Source organism: Ictidomys tridecemlineatus, chromosome 14, assembly GCF_052094955.1.
Source record: "Ictidomys tridecemlineatus isolate mIctTri1 chromosome 14, mIctTri1.hap1, whole genome shotgun sequence".
NCBI lineage: Eukaryota > Metazoa > Chordata > Mammalia > Rodentia > Sciuridae > Ictidomys > Ictidomys tridecemlineatus.
In genome coordinates this window covers 38,376,005-38,402,063 of record NC_135490.1, presented here as the reverse complement: position 1 = coordinate 38,402,063, position 26,059 = coordinate 38,376,005, and the positions used below count along the sequence as shown (strand labels likewise).

The following is a 26,059-nucleotide window of genomic DNA, read 5'->3' as shown; positions in this document are numbered from 1 at the left end:
ACTCCACATGTGTAGTTAGTCATGCATAAGTACCTATAGAAAGCATAACATAGACAGGCTTATAGTGTAGAGAGTATTTTGAAAACACTGTACCACTGAACAATACTACTAAAATTTTTAATGCCAGGTATTTCATCTAAACTCTTGGACTTATTCCCAAAGAATCAGTCTGAAGTGATTGGTTTAAATTGCATATCAAAGGCTACTACATTAAAAACAGACATCAAGTTTCCCTCACTTCATTCTTAAAAGAGGATCAACATTTGAAGCAAAGTTTTTTTTTTTCCTTTCCATTAATAGAATCCTAGTTTAACACAAATCCTCTTGTACTTCCTCTTGATTTTCTAAATAATCCTGGAACTGCTATTGTTTTGTGGAAGCACCTGCTGTCTGGGGGAAGAGCTGCTTCTGGACACCTGCACGCTGGGTTGATATTGTGGAGTTAGGCGGAGGTAAGTATTAATCATGTAAGATTGTGATCATTTAGTCATATGTTTAATAACCCACTTACATAACCCTTGTTATTTAAGTCAGATGACCCCCCACCCCAAACCAACATGTACGTGTACACCCAGTCTGCATGCATGACTGCTGACACTACTTCCAGTGACTGTATACTGAGCATCATGATGCAACTGAGATTATAAAAAAATGAAGTGGACACAGTTTTGCACAAATGGCATATATTTCACAGTTAATTGTGAAAGTTAGGAAGATTAACAATTTTTATTAGCTCTTTTCACAAACATTAACTTTTGAAAATATTTTAATAACTTTACTAAAACTTAAAAAAACACATTGATCAGAAGAACAAACAAAAAACTTGTTTATTAAATGAATGATATGAGAATTTAAAATAATGAATTTGTTTCTTATTTTCAAGTCTTTGACATGTTTATGAATTCACAGAATCTGGGACTCAGTTTTTGAAGTTAGCAACTTCCTGGGGTTACTAGGAGGTAGTGTGATTATGAAAAAGGGAACACTTCTTTATATAAAAGACTGCCTTGCAAACTGATTACTTCAGGAACCCCAAAAAGTACTATTTTCAGAGTCAAAGGTCACTTATTGCTCATTAAAAGAAATACTGAATGTTTGTCTCATCCTCCCAATCAAATGTAGTGAAATTGCTGTCACAAACAGCAAAGGCAATTGATTTTAATAGTAGTTGTTAGAACCAGAGGAAAATACTGCTACACAGAAAAATATACAAATATGTAGATAAAAGTGAAAAACTGAATAATGTGAAGTGTTTACTTTTACATTATTCATATGCACACAAGAATTTGGGATTAAATGCCCACAGAGAATCTTGATTTATTCCATGGAGCTGGGTCCTACAATGGTTTAATTGCTTATCCCCATCCCCAAATGTCCAAGTGAAATGAAACTGGGCAAATTCTAGCTGTTTTACTTCACTTGAATTTACCCTAAAACAAGAAGAATCAATGATTATGGCAAAAATATTCTGTTAATCATAAACATACTGAGAAGGATAAGCTCATGACTCAAAGAGAACCTGCTTTCAATCTTAGTCTTTGAAAGGAGACAACATGGCTGCAGTGGTCAGCTGTTTGGACACTGCATCTTCATATCTTGGAAAGCAAATTCTGTGGCCCAGATGTGTGCTCACCAGCCTATACAGGGGTCTGGGCAATCCCGAAGGTAAGTTTCATAATGACCTTTGGTAACATCAATCAAAGTTGTGTATACTGTCAGCTGAAAGAAAAGTTATTTTACATTAAGGATATTTTCAATTCAAAATTGTTCTGACATGTTAGCATTTCTGTCCCTAAGGAATTTGTTTGATATTAAATAACTTTATAAAGCAATTAACATATAATTATGTTATTACACAGTAATATAGCATGTTAATATTATATCCTAATTAAATAATTAAAGCAAGCAACCAATATCAATAGAACCATTATTCCAGGTCATGAATATTAATTAGCAGGCTTGGGAGAATCTCCAGTTCTTTACAAGATCTTATTCCTAAGCAGTACACTGCTTTGGTACCAAAGCTCCAGATTCACTTGGCCTTCCTCTATGTATAAGTGGCAGGCATACAAACCCTGGAAATACACTGCAGAGTATCAGCAGTTTAACTTTGGCTATCCTTATCTTCAAAGCATTTCAAATACAATGGGGAAAGTACAGGCACATATTCAAAGTACCAAACATACGCCCAGGCCCACACAGCAGGCCACGTGTCTCAGGTAAGCCACACTGTGAGCTCACGTGAATCTGATGCAGGCAAAATGAGAAGCACAACAGGCTCAGGGAGCTCAAGGAAGGCTTCCTGCAGGAGCCAGGTTTTAAGCCAGATGCTGAAGGATACAAGGCATTTGTTTGGGCAGAGGTAATGGAGGCATGTTTATTTTAGGAAGAGATGGGCAAGGGACCAGTGAAATAGGAGAAAGAACAAAAGGATCATGTATTTTTGTTACTTTTGTTTTTTCTTTGCTTTTTTTTTTTGTTTTTGCAGCACTAGGGGGTTCAGACCCAGGGCCTTGCACATTCTAGCAAGTGCTCTCTCACTGGGCTACATTCCCTCCCCGAGAAAGAACGTGTGCGATGGTCATGTATAGAACACAAAAGGAATGATTCTAGCAAACTGGATGGCTAGCAAACTTGTTATTTTTTTTTTCATTTACGCGTGGGGGGGAAAGTAATGTGATAAAGTTCAGGGGAAACAAAACTCCACCAGGACACACAGCTCAGTCTGAAAATGGACTTCAGACTTACATTTGTCAAATTTTAGATGCTAGTTGTAGAGTCTACCACGAGACTTATGACAGGAAAATGTCATTTATTTTCCTGACATTTCAGTTAGGTCTAGCACATAACTGAAATGTGCCAGACCTAACTGAAATGTCAGGTAAATAAAGCTGGAAACAGTACTCATGGCCAATTTGAATACTAAGCCACAATGATGAACTTCTTTAGCATATTCCAAAAGTTATGCCTACAGCCATATAAATGATGTCTTTTAAAAATCAGCCATAAGCCGAACATAACTTCTAGGCTTGAAGTGATCCAAGATAAAGGGAAGATAAAGTATAAGCCCATATTCTTTCCCTAGAAATAATTATATATGTATATATTTTAAAATACCTTGTTGAGGATAGGCTTTGTTGACAGGACATCATATAAGGTCGAAAAGGAGAGGTTCTAGGACATAAGAACAGTTTTTGTTCAGCAAGTTAAACACAGGTGTTGATCAGCAGCATTCTATCCACACAAAGGGGTCAATAGAAACTAAGTGATTCTTCACTCAGCCTCCCTCAAGGGACTTACCTTGGGGGTCACTGCTAGAAACAGAAGTAACAGCTATAATATACTGCTTTTTTTCCCCTCTTTCTTCCCTGTTTTTTATTTAACTTTACAGAATGGTATCCAGCATTAGGGTAAGACAGAGAAAGTACAGCAAAATGTCGTTCTTTTAAGTTAAAATAACAAAACAAAAATTGAGTGGGGACCATCCAGAGATACTGAATAATACAAGACCAAAGAAAAATGCCACGACTAAGATAATCCTTAATGGAGACAGTTTCTATCCATGGCAATGCAAACATACCTCCTGTGTTGTGCGGTTCAGACACATCTTCGTAGGAGTTCTTCGGTCATCAAGGAAGAAGGGGCTTTTCCATCGGTCATAATTCGTCTGTACCACATACCATCTACCATTCTTAGGATCAAGTCTAGAAACAAAAAGAGAGATCCCCTCTTAGGCTTCATGCCTTAAACTTGTACATATGTCAATTTAGGCTTTGGTTTCTACATATTTTGCTTTAAGAAAGGTACTTACTCATATACATCCAAAGAGTCTTTTCTTTCTCGTGTAATCACACAACCCTCCCCAGACTGGTTACCTCCCAGGATAAAGTACGCTGGGGCCAATAACTTGGTCTTGGACAGTATATTCTTGGCTTCTTCATAACTAAATAGAAACATTTTTTAAAATCAGGAAACATCTTTAGTTGAATGGAAATATTTGAGCTCTGTGAAAACTTAGGGAACTAACAAATGTAGAAGAAACATGTTTTTAAAAACAGGATAGTAAGCAGTGGTTCTGGGAAGGAACGATGTCTCTACATGGTAAAATGCTGAACTGGGAAGTTTGAAAGGTCCCTTTAATTTGCAGGAGAAATGAAATGGCCTCCAGAGATCACCCTCCAGCCTTACCATCTCTGCCTTTAATTCAGCATCAGAAGGCAGGGAAATAGTGTTATAATTACAATATACAAGATAGGGAATAAAAAGAAACATTGAAAGTTAGGACTATTAAAAATTGGAGTGAAGTATCAAAAATGATTACTAACTCATTCCCTATAAACTATTAAAAATAGGATCAATGCTCATTTACTCTAAGTCATTAGGTTGCAATATGGGCTGAAGATAAGGCAGTTCTGCTATTATAAAATTTCTCCACCACAGGAGACAATAACTTCTAGGTTAATATGTATTACCATTTAAATGAAGAATTTATTGTACAATTTTTCTTTTGTAGGAGGGTGATTTTGTTTTGGTACCAGAAAAAAAATTCATAGGTGCCCTTCATAGTGTCCATATCCCTAATACTTTTTAATAACTCAATTCCTTGCTATAAATAAAACACAACACAAAGAAAACATGAATAATTCAAGTGTCAAAGGCTCACCAAAGAAATTCTGCAATACTTTCTCAATGGATACTATGCTAGATTTTAGGAAATGTTTTTGTATTTTAATCTGAATAACTTAAAATTAGCTAAATATTCAGTAATAAAGCAACCAATCACTTTACCTTGTAGAATTTTCCAGAACTGATCTAGTGATAAACCCTATCCACATGGAATCTTTCTTTCCCAAAATCCATTCTAGGATACCTGGAAGAGATCAAACATACATAGTGTCAAAGGACATGAAAGAGGGTTAAGAGTATTTAACTAGAAGGCACAGACCATAATTTGTCTTAAAATGGCTGAGAAATTCCCATTACACTCTGAACACTCTACTTACCAATATAACCGCCATTCATACTAAAACGTTCATTTAGTGTAAGACTAAATAGCCCCTAAGAAAAAGACAAAATGATATGGTCAGAAACTTCAACCATCTTCTTTAAGACCCTATCTATATATTACAATGGTATATAAGTGCCTGGATTGAGTAATGGGAAATCCTAAGAGAAACCAAAATCATGATAATTTCCACCTTAACTTAGCAAGACTTTTACTTTTCTTTTCTTTTTTTTTTTTTTCAGTTCGAAGCATTTCACACCTAGAATGTGAGATAAGTTAGGTGGGACATTGTTGGCTACACTTTTTGGACAGAAAGAATTTATGCCTAGCTCGATGAAGTAGCAGAGTCCCAGACCCTATCACAGATTTTGACTCCCAGCCCCTGATACCTGGTCACATGCTCTTTAATCTATGACACGCTCAGAAACCATTTTCTTATCTGACACTTGATCTTACACCAATAAAAGTGACAAGACGTACAAATGGATGAAGTTGAGCTTGTTTTCTTGGACTCTACCCGTCACAGATCATAAAATCAGAACACAAAAGCTACCTGTAAAATTACGTAACAATAGATTCCTTACAGGTTTGAATCCTGTTAACATGCCCACGTAGCCAGCAAAGCTTGTAGCCTTGAAGACGGTTTTATTGTTTCTCTGGAAGTCCAAATTCACTGTTAAAGGTTTCAGTTCCTCAGTTACTACCCAGGTATTATTATTCACATTCCACCTACAAGACAAATTTTGGTGACATTTAAGAATAATGATGATAATAATGTTGAATATGATGAGAGCCAGGCATTACACAATGCACTTTATCTCCCTAATCACTAATGAGCAATACTAACAGAACTTTACAGTATAGGTGGTTTTATTCACAAGTTGAATAACTCTCCCAATATTACAGATTGTACAAAGTGAACCCCAAATTCAAAGTTAGGCATCAAATTACCTTGACCCTTTCAGAAAGGTCAAGAGGACAGATACAGAAGAGTGCACCTCTTCCTCCTGAGCAATAAATGAGGCATGCATCTGTGGTCTTCAAGTATGGTCCAAGTTTCAGCTCACCATGTGCAACTTCTCAGATACAAACTCTAAATGGAATAAGTGTGCCATCTTGTCTGGATACTAAGGAATCCAGTTATCTTCACTTATGGTCATTTTGGCATGATTTGGGACTTAACTTTTCATCAGAGGTAATACAATCTACTCTTAAGAAATGATACATAGGATATTCCTTGCTTACCCGAGAAATACTCCAAAATCCATGTTTCTTCCATGGAGTAGATGACCTATTTAAAAGGAAGCAGAATGACATACAGTAGCAGTTAACAAAGTTCAACTGATTATAAATCACAGCTGAACACTTCATTTTGTTAAATTACATTCACAACTGTTCTATCTAACCATAAGAATTAAGAAACAGCATGACAGCCTTAACAAGATCAAACCAGTGTTACTGTCACATTGGCAAGGACTCCTATAAAATCTGAGAGCTCAGGGTTCTAGGTAAGATCAGAGTACCTTTACAAAATAGGATCAATGGTCATTCTTTGGTCCATTACCAGGACACAGATGTCTTAATCTCAACTAATGTGATTTACCCAGTGCTTGCCTTCGGGGACTAACACCTACATTGGACACCTGAAGGGTTTAGGTGTAGGCAGATTTATATCCAGAATGTAGGTCAAAAATGAGGGTGAATCAGGGCAAGTCATCTTGTTTCTTGTACCCTGGGGAACATCCAGGAAAAGTATGAGAAAGTGAGGCTGCTATACATAGGGTCCCTTGGATGGAAACAACGTCTACCTGTGCCTCCAGAAAACTACATGTCATTACATGTGTGAAGATGACATATGTCTAGAAGGACATAAGTAGTCTGTGAGGAAAGGAAGAATGTTTCTAGTTCTGAAACACTTTTTTCAAGTTTTTTGCACACCTGAATTAATCTTTAATAGGCATTATAGTGGTCTTAAAGGGAGGCTAGTCTTCAGTGCACTTGTGAAAAGTCACTGCATATAATATACACAGGATGTATATAGCAAACCTGGGTTTAGAAAGTTCTAATTTTTCATTTCCATGGTACTCTGTTTTGTCCACCTTCTCTCAGCATATATTTACCTTCTCTGTCTTCAGTTATTATTGAGGTACAAATGGTAAAAATTTCATAAAAAATGTTGAATGAAATAATTTCTCCTATGAGGAAAAAAAGGAAGAAACTTTGTTAATACATAGAACCATGACAACATAAGAAAAATTTGTTTTGCTTTTTGTGGTTCTGGGAGTATAACTGAGGGACTCGCTTATGATAAGCTTGCATTCTACCACTGAGCTATACCCCCAGCCTCAAAAAATGTATTTTAAGAAAAGTTTTACCATCTTCACTCTGTGTGTGTGTGTGTGTGTTTATCTGCTATCTGCGTGTGCATGCGCGCGCATGCATGCGTGGCACACTTTGGTGCATTTCAATGCTGACGGCTAATTAATCCTTGTGTTCATGAACACCTGGCTGGTGGGCTGCTGCCTTCCCCCACCTGGACTCTCTAAAATGACAATAAAACAAGTCCTCAAAGAGGGAACTATTTCATGAGTTCAAGTTCTAGGAATGCTAGAATTATGTCACATCATAACGTCCAAAATTTTAAACAATATATGGCATGCATCATTTTTTATTTTCTTTGGGGAACTCAAATATGATAATGTGATTCATCTAGCTCTTGTTTGTATGCTGAAAATGTATTTTGCTCAGATTTTTTAGAGTGTGACTAAAATCTCTACAGTGAGAAAGGACAGCCAAGAACTATTAATGAGTTCAGAGCTACCGAGAAAGTCCATTGTACAATATTTTATTTTTGAATATTTTTCCAAAATGGTATGCCATTTAACATTCAAACCAAAGATGTACAATATACTTTGTCTATTTAATGTTCTTTATTCTACTCAATGCTAAGATACTAAGTGTAATATGTTTGTCACCCCAATCCAATATTTGTTATTTCCATTCCAAGATTGAAGAAGATGGCATCACTATACCAAAACTAAGACTATACTACAGAGCATAGTAACAGAAACTGCATGTATTGCCACCAAAATAGACTTGTAGACCAATGATACAGAATAGAGGACACAGAGACAAGCCCACATACAGACAGTTATCTCATTTAAGACAAAGGTGCCAAAAACATATATTGAGGATAGCTTCTTCAACAAATGGGAAACCTGGAAACTCATATGCAACCAAATGAAATTAAGCCCCTATCTCTCACCATGCACTCAACTCAAAGTGGATCAAGGTCATTGGAATTAAACCAGAGACTCTACACCTAATAGAAGAAAAAGTAGGCCCAAATCCTCCTCATGTCAGATTAGGCCCCGACTTCCTTAATAAGACTCTTGTAGTGCAAAAAATTAAATCAAGAATCAATAAATGGGATGGATTAAAACTAAAAAGCTCTTTCTCAGCAAAAGAAACAATCAGTGTGGTGAATACATAGCCTAATTTTTACCATTTGCACATTAGATAGAGCACTAATCTCTAGGATATATAAAAAATATAAAACTCTTAACACAAAAAATCAAATAACCCAATCAATAAATGGGCCAAGGAACTGAACAGACACTTCTCAGGAAAGGATATACAATCAATCCACAAATATATGAACAAATGTTCAACATCTCTAGTAATTAGAGAAATGCAAATCAAAACTAAGATTTCATCTCACTTCAGTCATAATGGCAGCTATTAAGAATAAAAACAATAATAAATGTTGGTGAGGATGTGGGGAGAAAGGCACCTCACATATTACTGGTGGGTCTGCAAACTGGTGCTACAAATATGGAAAGCAGTATGGAGATTCCTTGGAAAACAACTTGGAATGGAACCACCATTTGACCAACCTATCCCACTCCTTGGCTTATACCCAAAGGACTTAAAAACAGCATACGATAGTCATGCAGCCGCATCAATATTTATAGCAGCACAATTCACAGTAGCTAAAATGTAGAACCAACCTCGATGCCCTTCAGTAGATGAATGGATAAAGGACCTGTGGTATATATATACAATGGAATATTATTCAGCATTAAAAGAGAATAAAATCATGGCATTTGCAGATAAATAGATTGAGATGAAGAATATTATGCTAAGTGAAGTAGGCCAATCCCAAAAAAACAAATGCTGAATGTTTTCTTTGATATGAGGATGCTGATCCATAATAGGAATGGGGAAACATGGAAGGAATGAAGGAACTTTAGATAGGGAAAAGAGGACAGAGAGGAAGGGGACATGAGGGTAGGAAAGGCAGTGGAATGAGATGGACATCATTACGCCAAGTACATGTATGAAGACACAAATGATGTGACTCTACTTTGTGTACAGAGACATGAAAAATTGTACTCCATATGTGTACTATGAATTGAAATGCATTCTGCTGTCAAATACAAGGGATTAAAATAAATAAATTTTTTAAAAAAGGAAAAAAATGGGGAAAAGACCTTGACACACACTTTACTTTTCCCAAAAATAAAAAAACAAAGACATAAGAAAAAGGTCAACAAACTGAAAGTAATAATCTCAGTCAGCAGGGAAAATGCACATTTAAATTAAAATGGGTTATCATGACCTTCAAAGAAGTAGCTCAAATACAAATGACACTACCAAGTGGAGAAGTATCAAGTGGACTTGTATCAAGCGGAAAAAATAAAATTTTCATATTACGCTGTCAGTCGATACAATCACATTACAACACTGTTTTGCAGAATCTAAAATTATACAGCTATTCTTTAACCTAACAGTTTACTTCGTAGGTATATATCCAAAAGAAATGAGTACATATGTCCATTAAAAGACAGTCACAAGAATGTCCATACTTGCTTTATTCGTAGTATTCAAAATATTAATATTCACAATATTTTGCTCATATAGCAGCACACTACCTGTGCATGAAACCACATACAATAGTTCAAATGTTCAGTTCTATTTTTAAAAAGTTCAAGAAAAGGTAAAACTAATCTATGGTGAAGTCAGAAGAATGCTCATCTGAGGAGGTTATATTCTACAAAGGGGCATGGTGGAGCATTCTGGAGTGCTGTAATTTTCTGTCTTTTGGTCTGATTTGTGACTTTGCATGGATGCATTTTTAAAACTCCATTGAGATGTATACTTAAGACCTGTGAATTTTACTATATGTATATCATACCTAAGTAGAAATATATTATTTATTAAATGTTTTATACATTGCAAAGTAAAATTTACCTAAAGGTATTTCAGTAACATCTGCAATCCCCTTCATTTCCTCTTCAAAAGGACCAGAAAGATTGTCAAGGAGACCAGGCTGAAAATAAATACATTAACAGTCATTTTACCTAAGAGTATGCTTTTGAGATTTTTGAGATCTGGTTCTTTGATATATACTTTGTTGTCCAGATACTCACCACAAGAAGTGATATGAGTTTCTTAAAGATTTTTTATTTTTCCTTTCTATCTGTACTGGGGATTGAACACAGGAGTACTCTATCACCCAGCTACATCCACAGCTAGGCATTTTTCCATCATGTATTCTAAAAACTTTTATGTAACAGAAAATGTTGGGCCTCTAAACAGAGACCCATGATTCTCAGGTTGTTTTTTTCTGCCTGATCCTTCCCCCATTTTCCAGAGCAAAGGAACTGGAAAAATTCCACGTGGATGAACCAACATGACCCACAATCCAAAAACATTTCAACAAGCACTCTTTTTATCTCTGCTCAAATTCACCCTCTAGCCATTGGCACACACCACATTCCCACAACAACAGATGTGCACTATTCTATTTATTTATAAAACACTTTATCATGGTTGATGGATAATCTTTTTTTTTAATGTTGGCATTATTTGATAGTTTTATTATGTAACATAATTGTTACTTAAGTTCAGTTAAGTTTCTTAAAGCTGACATTACAAAATAAAATTAACTATAGCTGGAAAATTAATGAGAAATACAAAACTGGGCAATTCCTGTTTGTTGTACTTGGTATAACTAATTAAAACAAATAAAACATTATTAAAAAACATTATGGGAAGAGAGCTATTAACAAAGTCAGAAAATTATACAAATTACACTTTTATTGTAATTTATAATTGTTTACTTTATGTTTTTATTTATTTATTTATTGGTACCAGGGATTGAACCCAAGGCACTTAACCACTGAACTACATCCCCAGCCTTTTTTCTAAAAATATTATATTGGAGACAGGGTCTTGCTAAGTTGCTGAGGTTGGCTTTGAACAGGTGATACTCCTGCCTTGGCCTCCCAAGCCTCTGGGATTATAAGCCTATGCCACCACACCCAGCTTTGATGGTTAATCTTGAGTTAAGAAACATTAACTTGATGTTAGTGAACAACAGATTCGAGCAAAATCAGTGGTATACACATCATACTTTTTTAAAAAAATATTTATTTATTTTTTTAGTTTTAGGTGGACACAATATCTTTATTTTATTTTTATGTGGTGCTGAGAATCAAACCCAGTGCCTCACGCATGCTAAGCGAGCAAACTACCACTTGAGCCACATCCCAGCCCCACATCATACTTTTATTCTCAACTGCAACTACTTACTAATACCAAGATTACAATTTAAGTTCACAGCCTTTTGCTAAGATAATATGCTTAAAATTCAAAAGTATTATTTTTTTAAACTAACTAGGTAATGTGTCTTAACTAAGCATATTATTTTTTTCCCTATTAATTCAAAGCATTGTATAAGTGGAATGTTCTGGCCAATTTCACAAATGTGACTTCAAGAATACTGATTAAACATTTATTACATCCAAGCACAATGCTTTGCATAGAGTATGTCGTTTAATCCTCACAACTACCATATAAAATGTGTATTATTAGTAAATATCATTCTAATAAGGAAACAGAAGTTTCATAGGTACATGACTGATACAGACTTAAAACCCAATGTCTGATCTAAAGCATGGTACTAGAACACTGCAATGCTGCCCACCCCCAACATTCAGAGTAGAGGGGAACTTAGGGCACATGGGGTATGGGGGGGCATTCTTCCTTTGCTTTTGGCAACTTTCATTTTGGAGAAGTATAGTAAGTAAGCATGAACATAAAGGAGAGCCTGAACCAAAAGTTAAGAATACAAGATAACAGGATTGGTGACTGGCAGGTGCAAGTGTCCCATGGAGGAGGTGCCCAGATCAGCCAGCCTCTAGGACAGTGATTTCCAACCAGGACAGTTCTGCCCTGCAGGAGAAATTTGGTAAGTCTCCTGACACTTTTGGTGTCATAGCTGAGGGAGCATTACCAGCATTTTACAGGTAGAAGCCAGGGATGTAGCCAAAACAAAAAATTATTACTAGTGCCCCAAATCTGCCAAGGGTATGGAAATCCTCCTCCAGCCCTCCATACCCTTCAGTAAAGACTAAAGGAGGTTATCCAGGCATGGTGACACATGCCTGTAATCCCAGCAGCTGGGGAGGCTGAGGCAGGAGGATCAAGAGTTCAAAGCTAGCCTCAGCAAAAGCGAGGCACTAAGCAACTCAGTGAGACCCTATCTCTAAATAAAATACAAAATAGGGCTGGAGATGTAGCTCAGGTCCTTGAGTTCAATCCCTGGTACCCCGCCCCTGAAAATAAAAAGACTAAAGAAGGCAATGAGGATATCTTTGGAGGTTCTAGAGGGCCCTAGATATTCTTCTACTGGTTCCATCTAAATGATAAAGAGGCTAAGAAATGGGGTCTTCCTGCATGACCAGGAGGAAATGAAGCGGTTTGGTGATGGCATTACCACATGAAACACTCAACCCAGTTGAGTTTCGAGGATCACAGCTACTGAGGGACTCCACAGGAGACAGGGCTGGGTTGAAGGGGTCATTTGGTCATTTCTAAAAGAAATCTCTAGGTATCCTGATATACTCAGGCAAAGTATTTTCTTTTTCTAAATTGAATTTTCTTTCTTTTGTTGTTGCTGGGGATCAAACCTAGGCCTTTACACAAACTGAGCCTGACTATCCAACCTCTGAGCTACACCTCTGGCACAAACCAAGCTTTGAAACGTGAACTTACAAACCTAAGTATAAGGGCAACAAATTAATTCCACAATCCCAGAGGAAATCCATGTATTTGCCCATTGCTCTATAAAATAGTCCATACTGTTAAAAAACAAAGAGCAGTTAACTGCCCAATTGCCATGCTTTGTGTCTTGTTACTCTAATATTACCAATGCCCAGAATTTAAAATCTCTTTTAAGTTCTGACAGAATCTACAATAAATGCAAATATGTCCCAAATTCCTGAGAAGATGTGGTTGATTTATATCTTCAAATAAATCCTGAGCATTTTCTGGATTCTGTGTATATATGTGTGTGCTTAAAATTCATCATGGGAAATGTTTCTTACCAGCTTTTGATCCACCAACTGTACAATTTTTCCACTTGGCACAAATGAATTTACTACATTCTTCATAGAATTCACTAAAATCTTTAACTGAAAAAGAAAATATTTAAAAAATAAAGAAGTGCTGAATTTAGATTAATATTGGTATAACAAAAACAAATGCAGAACTTTTGACTTACTCACGTAGAGCAAAATTAAAGTGTTACTTGAAAATATTTTCAATCAGTATACTAACATATTTTGTCTTTTTTTTAAACATACTTTTTAGTTGTAGATGGACACAATATATTTATTTATTTATTTTTATGTGGTGCTGAGGATGGAACCCAGTGCCTTACACATGCGACACAAGTACTCTACAACTGAGCTACAGCCCCAGCCCCCACAATTTTATCTTTTAAAATGATATTTGCTTCTTAATTATTTAGACTATGAAGAAAAATGATGCAAAGGAAAAAAGCAATTATAGAGGAATGGCATCTTCTCTGCAAGTATCAAAAGCAAACTTTGAAACTATTTGGTAGATGATTTCATTAAGTGTTCTTTTATAAAAACAGTTAAATTCAGTAAAATCAGGAAGATTTAAGAATCATAACATACCGTTGATGCCTTTTCAGTCATTAATTCATGCCATCTTTTGTAGGGTGGTAAGTCAAGATTTATAGTGTACCACGGAACCGGTCCTCTATAGCTGTAAAAAGAAGTGTACCATCTTGAAATGTTGACAGTGGTTTCTGAAGAGGTTAGATAACTACATTTACAAGGATATACTATACACATATTCTTTTTTTTTTTTTTAAGAGAGAGTGAGAGAGGAGAGAGAGAGAGAGAATTTTTAATATTTATTTTTTAGTTCTCGGCAGACACAACATCTTTGTTGGTATGTGGTGCTGAGGATCGAACCCGGGCTGCACGCATGCCAGGCGAGCGCGCTACCGCTTGAGCCACATCCCCAGCCCCTATACACATATTCTTAATAACTGTATAGAAGTTAGCTACTCAATTCAAAATTTTCAAAGAAAGTGCAGTTTCCACCCATTGCTTCTGCCCTCTATTGCATAATTTTAAGTAGTCTCAGAAGTCTCGAAGTAGAATTATACATTCTGGAAGTTTAATGTATCTTAGAGCTTTGTGAAAGAATTAATTGGAGCTCAAAAGCTATAACCTAAATATTTCTGACAGAAAATGCCTATCCTTTTTCCTTCCTAAATATCTGCAAAGATTTAGTTTAGGCCTGCGCTCATCTCCAATTATCTGACACTATTGCCAAATCACTGAACCTTGAATGAGGGTTCAGCGAGGTCCTCTCTGAAGCCCCAGAGCTGCAACAAAAATTAGTTTCCCATAATTGACTTCAAGAAACTTCACAATTCTTCCAGCCAAACTGACCTTCCTCAGTTGGCATCCCTCTGTACCAAGTGCAAGTTCAAGCACTATTCAATTCTCCAATATCCTACTCTTAAACTTATTACATACAGCAATTTCTATTATGAGGATATAGCAATGTCCACTCCTTTATTTATGGAGCTAGGCTGGATTTCTGGTGGATGAATTCTATACCTACCTCTGCTGTTACAGAAACATAATTTTCTGGCACTTTTTACCAAACTGAAATAGTTGTTGAGGGTGTGCTATTCAGTGATTTATCAGCTTAAGGCTATACCTAAAGATACCCATCATTCAATCAATGGATTTTAGGTAAGCTCTATTCCAGAGAAATATTCTTAAGCTCTATTCCAGAGAAAGGTAGGGTGTATTCTGGTGTATGCTGCAATGTTATCAGGTTCTTAAATTAAAATGTTTTCTGGACTAACATCTAGAGCAGGTGATGGGTTATTTCCTAAAGGTCATTTACTGTGCTTCCATGTATACCTGTACCATCATGAATACTTCATGCTCTAAATAATGCTGCATATGTAGGGTTCTGGCATATGTATAAAGTTTTATGAAACTCTTAACCAGAAGTCATTTATGTTGTGACTTAGGTAAGAAAGAAAAGCATATTCAATTTTGGAAACATACATTTAAACAAAATAGCAATGAATAAATTTTGTTCTTCTCAAAGCATTTTCAAGTTCCCCATTTTCTTAAAGAGGTGATATCTATGTGAAATACTATAATACTCAAATCCTTGAAAAAGGCTTTCATTATAACAAATAAATTCCTTTCTAATTGGCCATAATTTCATATGTAAAATTCTGTCCCACAGTTCAATAATATCTTACCTCTATTATGGGCAGATATTACCAACCTCCCCTTTCCCCCAAGCATGCATTTGGATTTCATGCCTAGTAGCAATGATACACTGGTGGCCCATGTTGGTGGCAGTACCATAGGATATGTTTTCCACATATGAACCCAATCAACTCGTTTCCCCCTCATAACATCCAACAAAGCCCAAATCATGTCCCCATATTTACCATAAACCCGATTCTTTCTCAGACTAGAGTCCTGAATAGGTTCAAGAATTTCAGAAAGAAAATGAGGAAGAAGGAGCTCATCATAGGAGGGGATTTTTGTGGGGATGGTGAGATCCCAGAAACCTTTATAATAAAATCTCTACTAATCACAATTTTTTGAGAGAACTGTAAATCTGATTAACTAAAATTATTTTAATAACTTAAGTTTAACATCATCCCACATTTTACTTCTCATTAAATATTTTTCTAAATTATCTCAGTATTTAGCATTTGCTTCTTAATTTCCTATAAAAATAAAAGAGTATCTACCTTATGAGGGTAAAGATGATTACATGAAATATGCAAAGAACACATAACAACACTGGTGCTCAATCAATAGTAATCACTGTAGTATATTCTCCTATGTTACTACAAACAATAAACATCATTTAATTGTTTTTGAGACTTAGTCGAAGTCATCATAACCTTAATCATATTGCCTGAACCCACAAGGATCCCCAGGTGGTTTGGAAACTAGTCCAAATGACACAGCACATATACACAAATAAGGGAGCAGATGCTAAGCACCAGTGAGCAGTACAAAAAAAATGCTTAATGGGATTCAGATGGATACAGTGGTGATCTGGCTGTCATTCTTGGATCTCTGCATTGATATGACTGGTCAGGCTAGATGAGCAGGTGTCTCTTTCCTCCCTCACAGCTGCCCATGCATGCCATCAAAACCTATACAATGGATTTAAAAGAATGAACCCACAGAAATAGGAAGTTTATCATTTAAAGATATATGAATGCCTCACATTTCCCCCAGAGTTCAAGATATACTTAGATCAGAAAAGAGAAGGATCAGAGTAGAGCTGAGGATTTTGGTTTTGAAAACAAGGCTGGGGAGGTAGGAAGAAATCCAGCAAGAAATACAATGCAAGGAGACACACATCCATAAATATTATGTAGGTGTACAAATGTGTATGTGTTTAGTATGTGTATACATATACATACACACACACAAACACACACACACACACAAACACACACACACACACACACACACACACACACACGACAATGTGGAATCAGTTAAGTACCTGATCAAGGAAGGTTTATGGTTTGCAGGACAATAAATTCACAAATACATGTGAAGTACATACAAAAAGGGAATGGAAAAAAGGACTTAAATGTGGAAGGTATTCATTCATTGTTCAGTATTCAATTTTCAATAATTGGGGCCATGAGATAAGCCAAGTAAAGCAATCAACAAGTCAATCAAAGCCAGTATGGTGCCAATGGTGACAGAAAGGATGATCTTCTGAGTGCAGGCCATCAATGAGCAAGCTGGAATATGCACTGGCTCAAGGATAACATCCAAATTGGTTACATAAAGGTAAGTAAATCAAAAGAATTTGGATTACTAACCAAGGAGATGAAAGCTCTCTACAGTAAAAACTACAGACCACTAAAGAAATGGAAGACGACCTCAGAAGATAGAAATAACCATACTACCAAAAGCAATATACAGATTCAATATAATCTCCTTCAAAATACCAATGATGTTCTTCACAGAACTGGAAAAAATCTCTACTAATCACAATCAAAAAATTGTGATTAGTGGAGATTTTATTATAAAGGTTTCTGGGATCTCACCATCTGGAAGAGTAAGACACCCAGAATTCCAAGAAAAGTGATGCAGAGGCATCACAATACCTGATCTCAAATTACACTGTTTTTTGGAAAAACAGAATGGTATAGGCATCAAAAGAGACATAAAGACCAATGGAACAGCAGACACAGAGATAAATCCACATACTTACAGCCATCTGATACTTGACAAAGGTGTCAGAAATATATGGTGGAGGAAAGACAGTCTTTAAAACAAATGGGGCTGGGAAATCTGGATATCTATATGTAGAAGAATGAAAATTAGATCCCTACTTCTCACCTGTCCCCAAGTCAAATCAAAATGAATCAAAGACTTAGGAATTAAACCAGAAACCTCGCAACTACTAGAAGAAAACATAGGGTCAATGCTCCATAATATGAGTACAGGCACTGATTTCCTCAACTAGACCCTTAGAGCTCAAAGAAATAAAACCCAGAAACAGTAAGTGGGATGATTTCCTCAAGCAATCAGGGAAATAAAAATCGAAATTACACTGAGATTTCATATCACTCCAGTCAGAATGGCAACTGCCAAGAACACAAATAATAATAATAAATGCTGGAGAGAATGTGGGGGAAAAGTACACTGATACATTGTTGCTGGGACTGCACAGTAGTACAACCACTCTGGAAAGCAGAGTGGAGACTCCTCAAAACAACAGGAATAAAACCACCATATGACTCAACTATCCCACTCCTTGGTATTTACCCAAAAGAACAAAAACCAGCATATTATAGTCATATAGCCACTTTAATGTTAATAGTAGCATAATTCACAATAGCCAAATTACGGAATAAACCCAGATGAATAGATCAAGAAAATGTGATACACACACACACACACACACACACACACACAATGGGGTTTTATTCAGCCATTTAGAAGAATAAAATAATGACATTTCCTGATAAATAGGTGGAAGTGGAGAAGATCATACTTAGCAAAGTAAGCCAGACTCACAAAATCAAGGGTCAAATGTTTTCTCTCATGTGTAAAAAAAATAAGGAAAAGAAAGCAGTGTATGTGTGGGGTGGGGTGGGAGGGCAGATCAGATATCATATAGGGAAGATCAGTGGAATAGGAGGAGAATGAGAGGAACAAAGGGAGGAAGGAAGGGGAAAAAATGTGGAATGATTTAACAATATCATGTTATATGCATATATAAATGTACCAAAGGGAATTTCACCTTTATGTATAGAAAGTACCAATAAAAAATAAAGGAGTGAAAGGAAGAGCAGTAGAATAGAAGAGGGGAACAGAAAAGAGAAAAGGGGGAGATGGGGAATGAAATCGAATTCCTTAAATATACGTCTGTCAAGATGAACCCATATACTGTGTATAATTATAATGCTGAAATATAAAAAAAGATTTTGTTATTACAGCTTCACTCAATCAATGGTAACTTATACTCAATTAGTAGTAACCACCATAATAAATTTTCCTACAAACAATAAATATAATTTAATCATTTTTGAGATGGAACATTTGCTATGTCCAGGTCATCATAATATCAATCATATCACTTGAACTCACAAGGCTCCCCAGGTGACTTGTAAACCAGTTCAAATGACACAACACATATGTACAAATAAGAGCGGATGCCAAGCACTCAATGAGTAGTAGAAAGAAAATGCTCCATGGGATTCAAATGGATATAAGGTGATCCTCCAGTGTCCCAAGGATACTGGGACAGAGGCTATTTAGAATACATAATTTAAAAAAGAAAATTAAACAAATATAATTTGGAATGTTACAAAAACTGAAGATGCTACCTTGATATTACTGGTTAGTTATACCCTGCTTCCCTCCAACCCCCAACTGTCTACTTTCAGTGAGAAGGAAGAAGAGGAAAGATGACTATTCCCTATACCCTCCCCACCCCTTTTTTTGTTCCCTACATTCTATACCCTCTAGACCTCTGAGCTATTATGTTTTTCCTCACAGGCTCATTTCACCCCTAAGCATTTGGAAAGACCAAAATTAAGACTAAAAATAATGTCAGACTAAAAATAATGTCAGACACACGAAAACACGGCATTGGCTCTTCGGTTTTCTGTTTTGTCCTCGGCAGCTTTATGGAGCCAAGGGTAGTTTCTTAAATGGTTCATATGAGCTCCCAGGCTTATCTGTTCCAGTCTAATTTAGAGGCTTATACCCAAGTATAATGGAGAATCACAGTTCAGCTTGAATATAAGCCTTACGTTTGACGCAGATGAGAAAAATGCTTGATGATCCCTACCTCTGGTGAAAAATGGAAATCCTTTCCTTTCCTATGACTTTGACAGGTCAGAAGTGTACATTTTAGTCATGGATTGTTTTCTTATTTGTCTAACATGTTAGTCACACGCATAAGATACACATCTAAGGAAACCAAACTGTCTCAGGATGGGAAGAGATGACTTTAGTTTCTATTTACTATTGTTATTTTCATGACAGAACATTAAAAAAAAATCTCTACACAGGTCAAAGTGAGTTCTGACCATATGTTTACTCACGTTGGTCCAGAAGGAGGATAAGTTGATTTTCTACAATCTTCTGTCCACTAAAAGACAAAGAAAATTAAAGATTTCAGAAAATTGCAAATACTTGCTAACTGAATAGGCAATCTATAAAAACAATTTTAGTTACACCATTTCAAAACTTCCTAAGATAAATCTTTCCTCTTAAAAAGAAAAAACAAAACAACACAAACAAACAAAAAAGCACTTCTAAAATCCTATACTGTTAAGGTCTCAATTCAATTTGCACAAGTGCTAGGTGTTATAATTTAGTTCTTTTTTTAAAAAAAAATATTTTTAAGGTGTAGATGGACACAACACAATGCCTTTATTTTTATGTGGTGCTGAGGATCGAACCCGGGTCCTGCCCATGCTAGGCGAGCACTCTACCACTGAACCACAATCCCAGCCCATAATTTAGTTCTTATATTATAAATATATTGAGTAAAGAAGAAATATAAGCAAATAGATGGAAAATGTTTTTACTACATAGGCTGATTTATCACCAAAGGTAAATGATTTGATAGGAAGTGATATTACCTGAATTTCTGAGCCAACTCTCTTCTAAACTTGTTCTGGGATTTGCATCCCAAACCAGATTTTCAGGGCACACTAAATGGGTCCTTCATAATCTATCCATAACTTACATCCTCGCCTCACCTCCCAGCACTCCTCCTAATATGTATAGCCACCTGCAAGCACTCCTCCTAATATGTATAGCCACCTGCAAGCACTTCTTATCACCCTTCCATGCCTGTGCGTGTGCTGTACTTTCCTCATTTCCTAACCTGGAGAACTTTTGGTTCTAACTTCTAAGATCCCATTCAGATACTTTCTTTTTAGTGAAGTCTTCATTTAACTCCCCTGTGAAAATGGCCACCGCTCCTCTATACTCCCATAGCATTGGTACACATCTCCATTACCATATTTAGGACATTGCATTATAATTGTCTCTGTCTTCAATACCACACTGAACTTCTTGATGTGAGGGCAGCCTCAACATTGAGCTCACCGCCTGAGACAATGAATGAATAAGACTATTTTAGGGATAGTTGCTTAATCTTAGTAGCAAAATTGAATTTTCTCCTAAAACAAAATTATCAAAAAGTCCATGCAGATTTATGCTTATTAGTAGTTCAAGATGGCAAATATGTTTGTCTTCTTTCCCCAAGAGACTCAATACATAAAATAATTATTTTTTAAAAGTACAAATCTATAATAAGTGGAGATAGAGTAGGGAATGGAACTATTGGAAATGTAGATTAAGCTCAGAAAATATATCTGATGCACATTTTGTGAAGGAATGGAGATCTTAGACCTTGTTTTAATTTTTCATAGCATAGGGAGTATATAAAGCCATCTGACATTACCAGTGATTCAGACATTTAACAGTTGTCAAAATGGCCTTACTGCAGTATAATTTGTCATATAAATATGTGTTTGCCTTATAACTTTGGGTTGAATTAATGAAGAAACAATATTAAGTCTTTAGCAAAAGCTGATTTCCAAAGCTGTTCATATTCAATAACAGGGGTTGAGGGAAATAGCTCTTGTTCAAAAAATTTTCGGTCTCAGCTCTAAGTCTCAAAACTGCAAAACTTCACTGTTACCAAGTCATCTAGCTGCTCTGTTGTATAGGAAAGTCAGGAATTCAAGTTCTATTTCTGATAAAAATTCACAAAAAAATAATGGTCATAGCCACAAAAGTGAAGTTCATGGTTTATATTGAAAGTTTACACGTTAGATTCAAATATTTTCCACAAAAGTTTCTGACAATGATTAATACCACCAATAACCACATATGCTCGGTATGTTCTCAAGTTTTATAAATTTGTTCAATTCAGCTTTTTTCTGCTCATAGATATTTTTACCTCTGTTAACCATTATATATCTTAGTAGATTAAAACATGAATTACTATTTTCTCTTCTTTGAAGATTTCTTTCCTTCCTTCCTTCCTTCCTTCCTTCCTTCCTTCCTTCCTTCCTTCTCTCTCTCTCTCTCTTGTGCTGGGGATTGAACTCAGTGCCTCATGCATTTGACTTGTCTTTAATTGATATTGTGCTCTCCAAGTTTCGGATAACTGTTCTTACTTAAAGACATGTGGAACAACTTTTTCTAGTGATATTTCTTATGCTACAACAATCAAATACAATTTAATTCAGTAATCATTGGTAAATGGCTTTCTTTGCTTGGCTAAAAATGAGCTACTTGGAGACTTATTTTGCTTGTGGCCTCACTTTTTATATTATGTAAACATTTCTGCAATGATGACATGGTGCGCTTTTCAATTTTCTTGTTTTTCTGACCATTACTTTCCGCTAAGCTGAGAACACTGTGGTGACTGCCTGATCTGTTCACATGGCCTGTATTGTTTCAGCACAATTCTAGCACCATTACATAATAAAGACAATGCTTTGTCATTTAATTCAATTTCAAAACAGTGCACATACCACTTTAACCCAAAAGATAACTGTTGAGGTCCACTGGTTTTCTTGTTTTGACATGATTAGCATGCACTAGCAAACTTTTTTAAAGGTAAAATGTGATGAAGGATGGCCTTTTCACTGACTCAACTAACTCTACTTTGTCTCCCAGACTACATCTTGTGTCTTTGACTCCCACCTCTCCTTCAAATTGTAGAATTAGTCTCTTCTGCAGTAACTTGGATCAGGAGCAATAGGTCTGATGGGTAAATGGCAAAAACTGATATTATACCCAAGTAACAGCACCTTTCTTATCACCAAAAAGACTCCAACTGATCCTGAGATAAAGATCAACCAGAGCATAGTCTGACCAAGATTACCTGCTTTATCAACTATGGAAATCCCCCAACTCTGCAAAGCCCTGATCCTTGCTTTTGTTCACTTTTCTATAAAATCTCAAAGTTCTTGTCAATTCCTTGAAGGTGGATTTTAGGTCACTGAGGTCTCATATGTTCTTGCCAGTGCAGCCAACAACCACTAAAGCTCCTTTCCCACCTTCACCGCTGCTTCTGATTGCCATCTTGGGACAGGTGGCTGAGCCCAGTCCATTGGAACACATGGTCTTGCGGCCTTTGCCCTAAAACTCCAGCAACAAACCAAGTCATACCAGGAGAAGCACAGCCCATGTGTGTTAGCCACTCACAGCCAGCTGACTCCAAAAGAGGAAAAATTGAACTGTTCCATCCAGCTGCTGAAATTACGTTTATTTTGGTTTTTTTTTTCTTATCTTTCAACTTTGAGCCAGCATCAGTTGTTTTATACACTCTTTGGTAAAGAAGAGAAATGGGATTTGCAGGCCTGAAGATTGAGATCCCTGGTAAATCCTGATAGGATTATGCTCTTTCTTGTCATTTGAGCTCTTTTGGGTTATTCTGGGCTTAGGCTATTTGTTTTTTTCACAGGGAAATTTGAAATCATATAGGAACCACGGTACCAAATATTAAGAAGAGACATAAGGTACAGAGAAGAGCCAATGTAATTTGTATAACAATAGGAAATACTAAGTTTGTACCTGTCAGTAACTCTTCCAGGAAAATCTTAGATGATTGATCTAATTGTAGCTAACAAAGAAAATGATGATTTATTATTGTGATACAGTCTGGCCATGTATGTACTACACTCAAAAGTGCTTGCCTTGCATGCACAAGGCCCTGGGTTCAATCCCCAGCACCACAAAAAAAAAAAAAAAAAGGCGGGGGGGAGATGGGCAAACTTATGGTATTAAGGTTCCTGACATCAAAGCTAAAGCCTTTGCTAAAAGATAATACAGAGACTGATGGATGCTGACGAGTCTAAAATGATCTCTTACTTTAGGGCCCATCAGGGCAGCCAATTTGATCAGGATATTCATGTGAACTGGGCAAAGCAATTCCCATTGAGACAGTGTCTGGCAGAACAGCTAACCAGTGGGCTACTTTTAGACTTCTGTCCCATTTTTTTACCCCTACTTGTTAAATTAGAAAAATTCTACCCACCCCCATCATGATGAAAGTCTTTACCATCATTTTTGCCACCCAGGGCTCTACTTGGGCTGATATACAAGTTTTGCTTGATATAATGTTGACTGCAGGTAAGAGGAGCCTCATCATAAGTAAGGTTAATAAGAAATCACAAGTCTTTTACCAGGCTGACCCTCAAAGTACCCTGAATCCAAGAGTTGCAATACTACTAGTGGAACCAAACTGGGACCCAAATGACAATGACCGATATCAAATGGGACACTATTCTAAGTGTATCCTGGAGGTGCCAAAAGAATCATAGGAGGGTTATAATATGGGAGGTACCTGAGCTGAAAACCTTAAGTAAGATTTTTACAATTACAACAGGGGGCAAATGAAGACCCCAGTATAGCTGAAAAGAATATTATATATAGGCAATATATTGGCTTAGACCCAGAAGCCCCAGAAAATGTATGGATAGTCAATATGGTTTTCATTGGGCAGAGTAACCCTGACATTAGATAAAAGTTACAGAAAATGGATTGGGCTATGGGCATGAACCCTTCTCAGTTGGTGGAAATAGGCTAGGGCAAGATCAACAAGGATCAATAAATAAACAAAAGCCAAACAAGTCACATGTTCATTCAAAGCATCTAGGGTTAAAAAACCTGGAACTGAAGGTCCTACTTGAAAAGGAAGAGGCCCTTAGCGAAGGATCAATGTACATAGTAGGAAAAAATCTGCCCCAATTTCTTAAACAAAAAGGACTAGCTCTGGGGTTGGGGTTGTGGCTCAACGGTAAAGTGTTCGCCTAACATATGAGGCCCTGGGTTTGGTTCTCAGCACCACATACAAATAAATAAATAAAGGTATTGTGTCCAACTACAACAAAAAAATAAATATTAAGAAAATAGAAAGGACTAGCTCATTAAAGAGCCAAGGCATCAAGATGGTACATGTTGATGAGAACTTTGCTGAGGACCACAGAGGGCTGGAGGCTCCTGTGACATTTCTGGCCCCAATAATTATTTCCTCACGGGAGCCCCAGGTACAACTGACAGTGGGGGAGAAACCCATATACTTCCTAATTGACACGAGGACTGTGTATTCAGTTTTAAGAACCTCTTTAACAAAAAGGAATAAACAGACTCAGCGACAGGCTTTCCTATGCAGCCTCTGGAGTGCAGCTAGGTAACTAGGTGACCTCACCTAACTCACAGCTTTCCCTATGTCCAGAAAGTCCATCTTTCATTGTTAGGGAGAAACTTGATCTGTAAAATCTATGTTCAAGTGACCTTCTTTCCAGAGAAGTGACAAATGCAGGTAAAAGTACCTCTCAAACAGACACTTAATCTTCAGCTGATTTTAACCCAGGAGGGTTCATCAGAGGGTGAGCTAATGCCCCTTGAAATCCTCCAACTTGTCAGCCAGGTAGTATGGGCCAACAGGACTCCAGACAAAGACAAAACAATGCTTCGCCTGTTAAGATTCTTTTAAAGGGAGGTGCCTCATCTCCCCACTTAGTACTCTTTGTAGTGGTAGGCCCTAGAGGGAATCCAATTTATACTTCCTTAAATGCAGCTAGTCAAATGCAGAAGCTAGTTATGACCCTGCAAGTCTCCTATTGTGTTTGTAAGGAAGGCTAGATTGGAAAAGTATCATTTTTGCTCCAGGAAATTCACGCTGCAGTGCCTAATGCCTACATTCTTCTAAACGCTCTACCATCAGAGTGTAGATGGTTCATTGTCCTTGATCTAAAACTATTTTTTGTATCCTGCTTGAAAAAGTCATGATTATTTCCTTAGGGGTTCAAAAACTCAACCATGATCACTGGGGAAAAAAAAGGCTAATTATTTGAGAATGTTGCAATTAAACCCCTGATATAATATGTAGATGACTTGTTGAACCACTTTGACTTATAAAATAAGCTGAGAACATACCACTTGGACTCTTAACCACCTCATTTAGGTGCAAATTTACAAAGAACAAGTTATTCATCTGGGATTCCAAAGACTGATGAAGCCTAGAGACTGACTGGAAAAAGGCTACTGTCAGCATTCAGATCCCCAAGAACTATAGATGGTTGCAAGGATCCCTAGGGACCTGGGGGGATGGCAGGCTATTGCAGAACATAGATAGCTAAATTTGGGCTTATAGCAAAGCCTATAT

General features: G+C 36.7%; 1 protein-coding gene across 2 annotated transcripts in view; it reads right to left on the bottom strand.

Moving 5' to 3' along the window:
* Nucleotides 1-802: 802 nt before the first annotated feature.
* Nucleotides 803-26,059, bottom strand: part of Asah1 (N-acylsphingosine amidohydrolase 1) — a 55,605-nt gene continuing 30,348 nt past the window's right edge. For both annotated transcript variants that reach the window (XM_078031072.1, XM_005329185.5), the window contains exons 2-14: nt 19,965-20,011; nt 13,996-14,086; nt 13,399-13,485; nt 10,259-10,337; nt 7,126-7,200; nt 6,251-6,296; nt 5,590-5,734; nt 5,004-5,058; nt 4,789-4,870; nt 3,812-3,943; nt 3,581-3,704; nt 3,118-3,174; nt 803-1,719 (exon numbers count right to left, since the gene is read on the bottom strand). In XM_078031072.1, the coding sequence (XP_077887198.1) occupies nt 1,630-1,719; nt 3,118-3,174; nt 3,581-3,704; nt 3,812-3,943; nt 4,789-4,870; nt 5,004-5,058; nt 5,590-5,734; nt 6,251-6,296; nt 7,126-7,200; nt 10,259-10,337; nt 13,399-13,485; nt 13,996-14,016 (993 nt within the window). In that variant the 5' untranslated portion in view covers nt 14,017-14,086; nt 19,965-20,011 and the 3' untranslated portion in view covers nt 803-1,629. The remainder of the gene's footprint in view (nt 1,720-3,117; nt 3,175-3,580; nt 3,705-3,811; nt 3,944-4,788; nt 4,871-5,003; nt 5,059-5,589; nt 5,735-6,250; nt 6,297-7,125; nt 7,201-10,258; nt 10,338-13,398; nt 13,486-13,995; nt 14,087-19,964; nt 20,012-26,059) is intronic.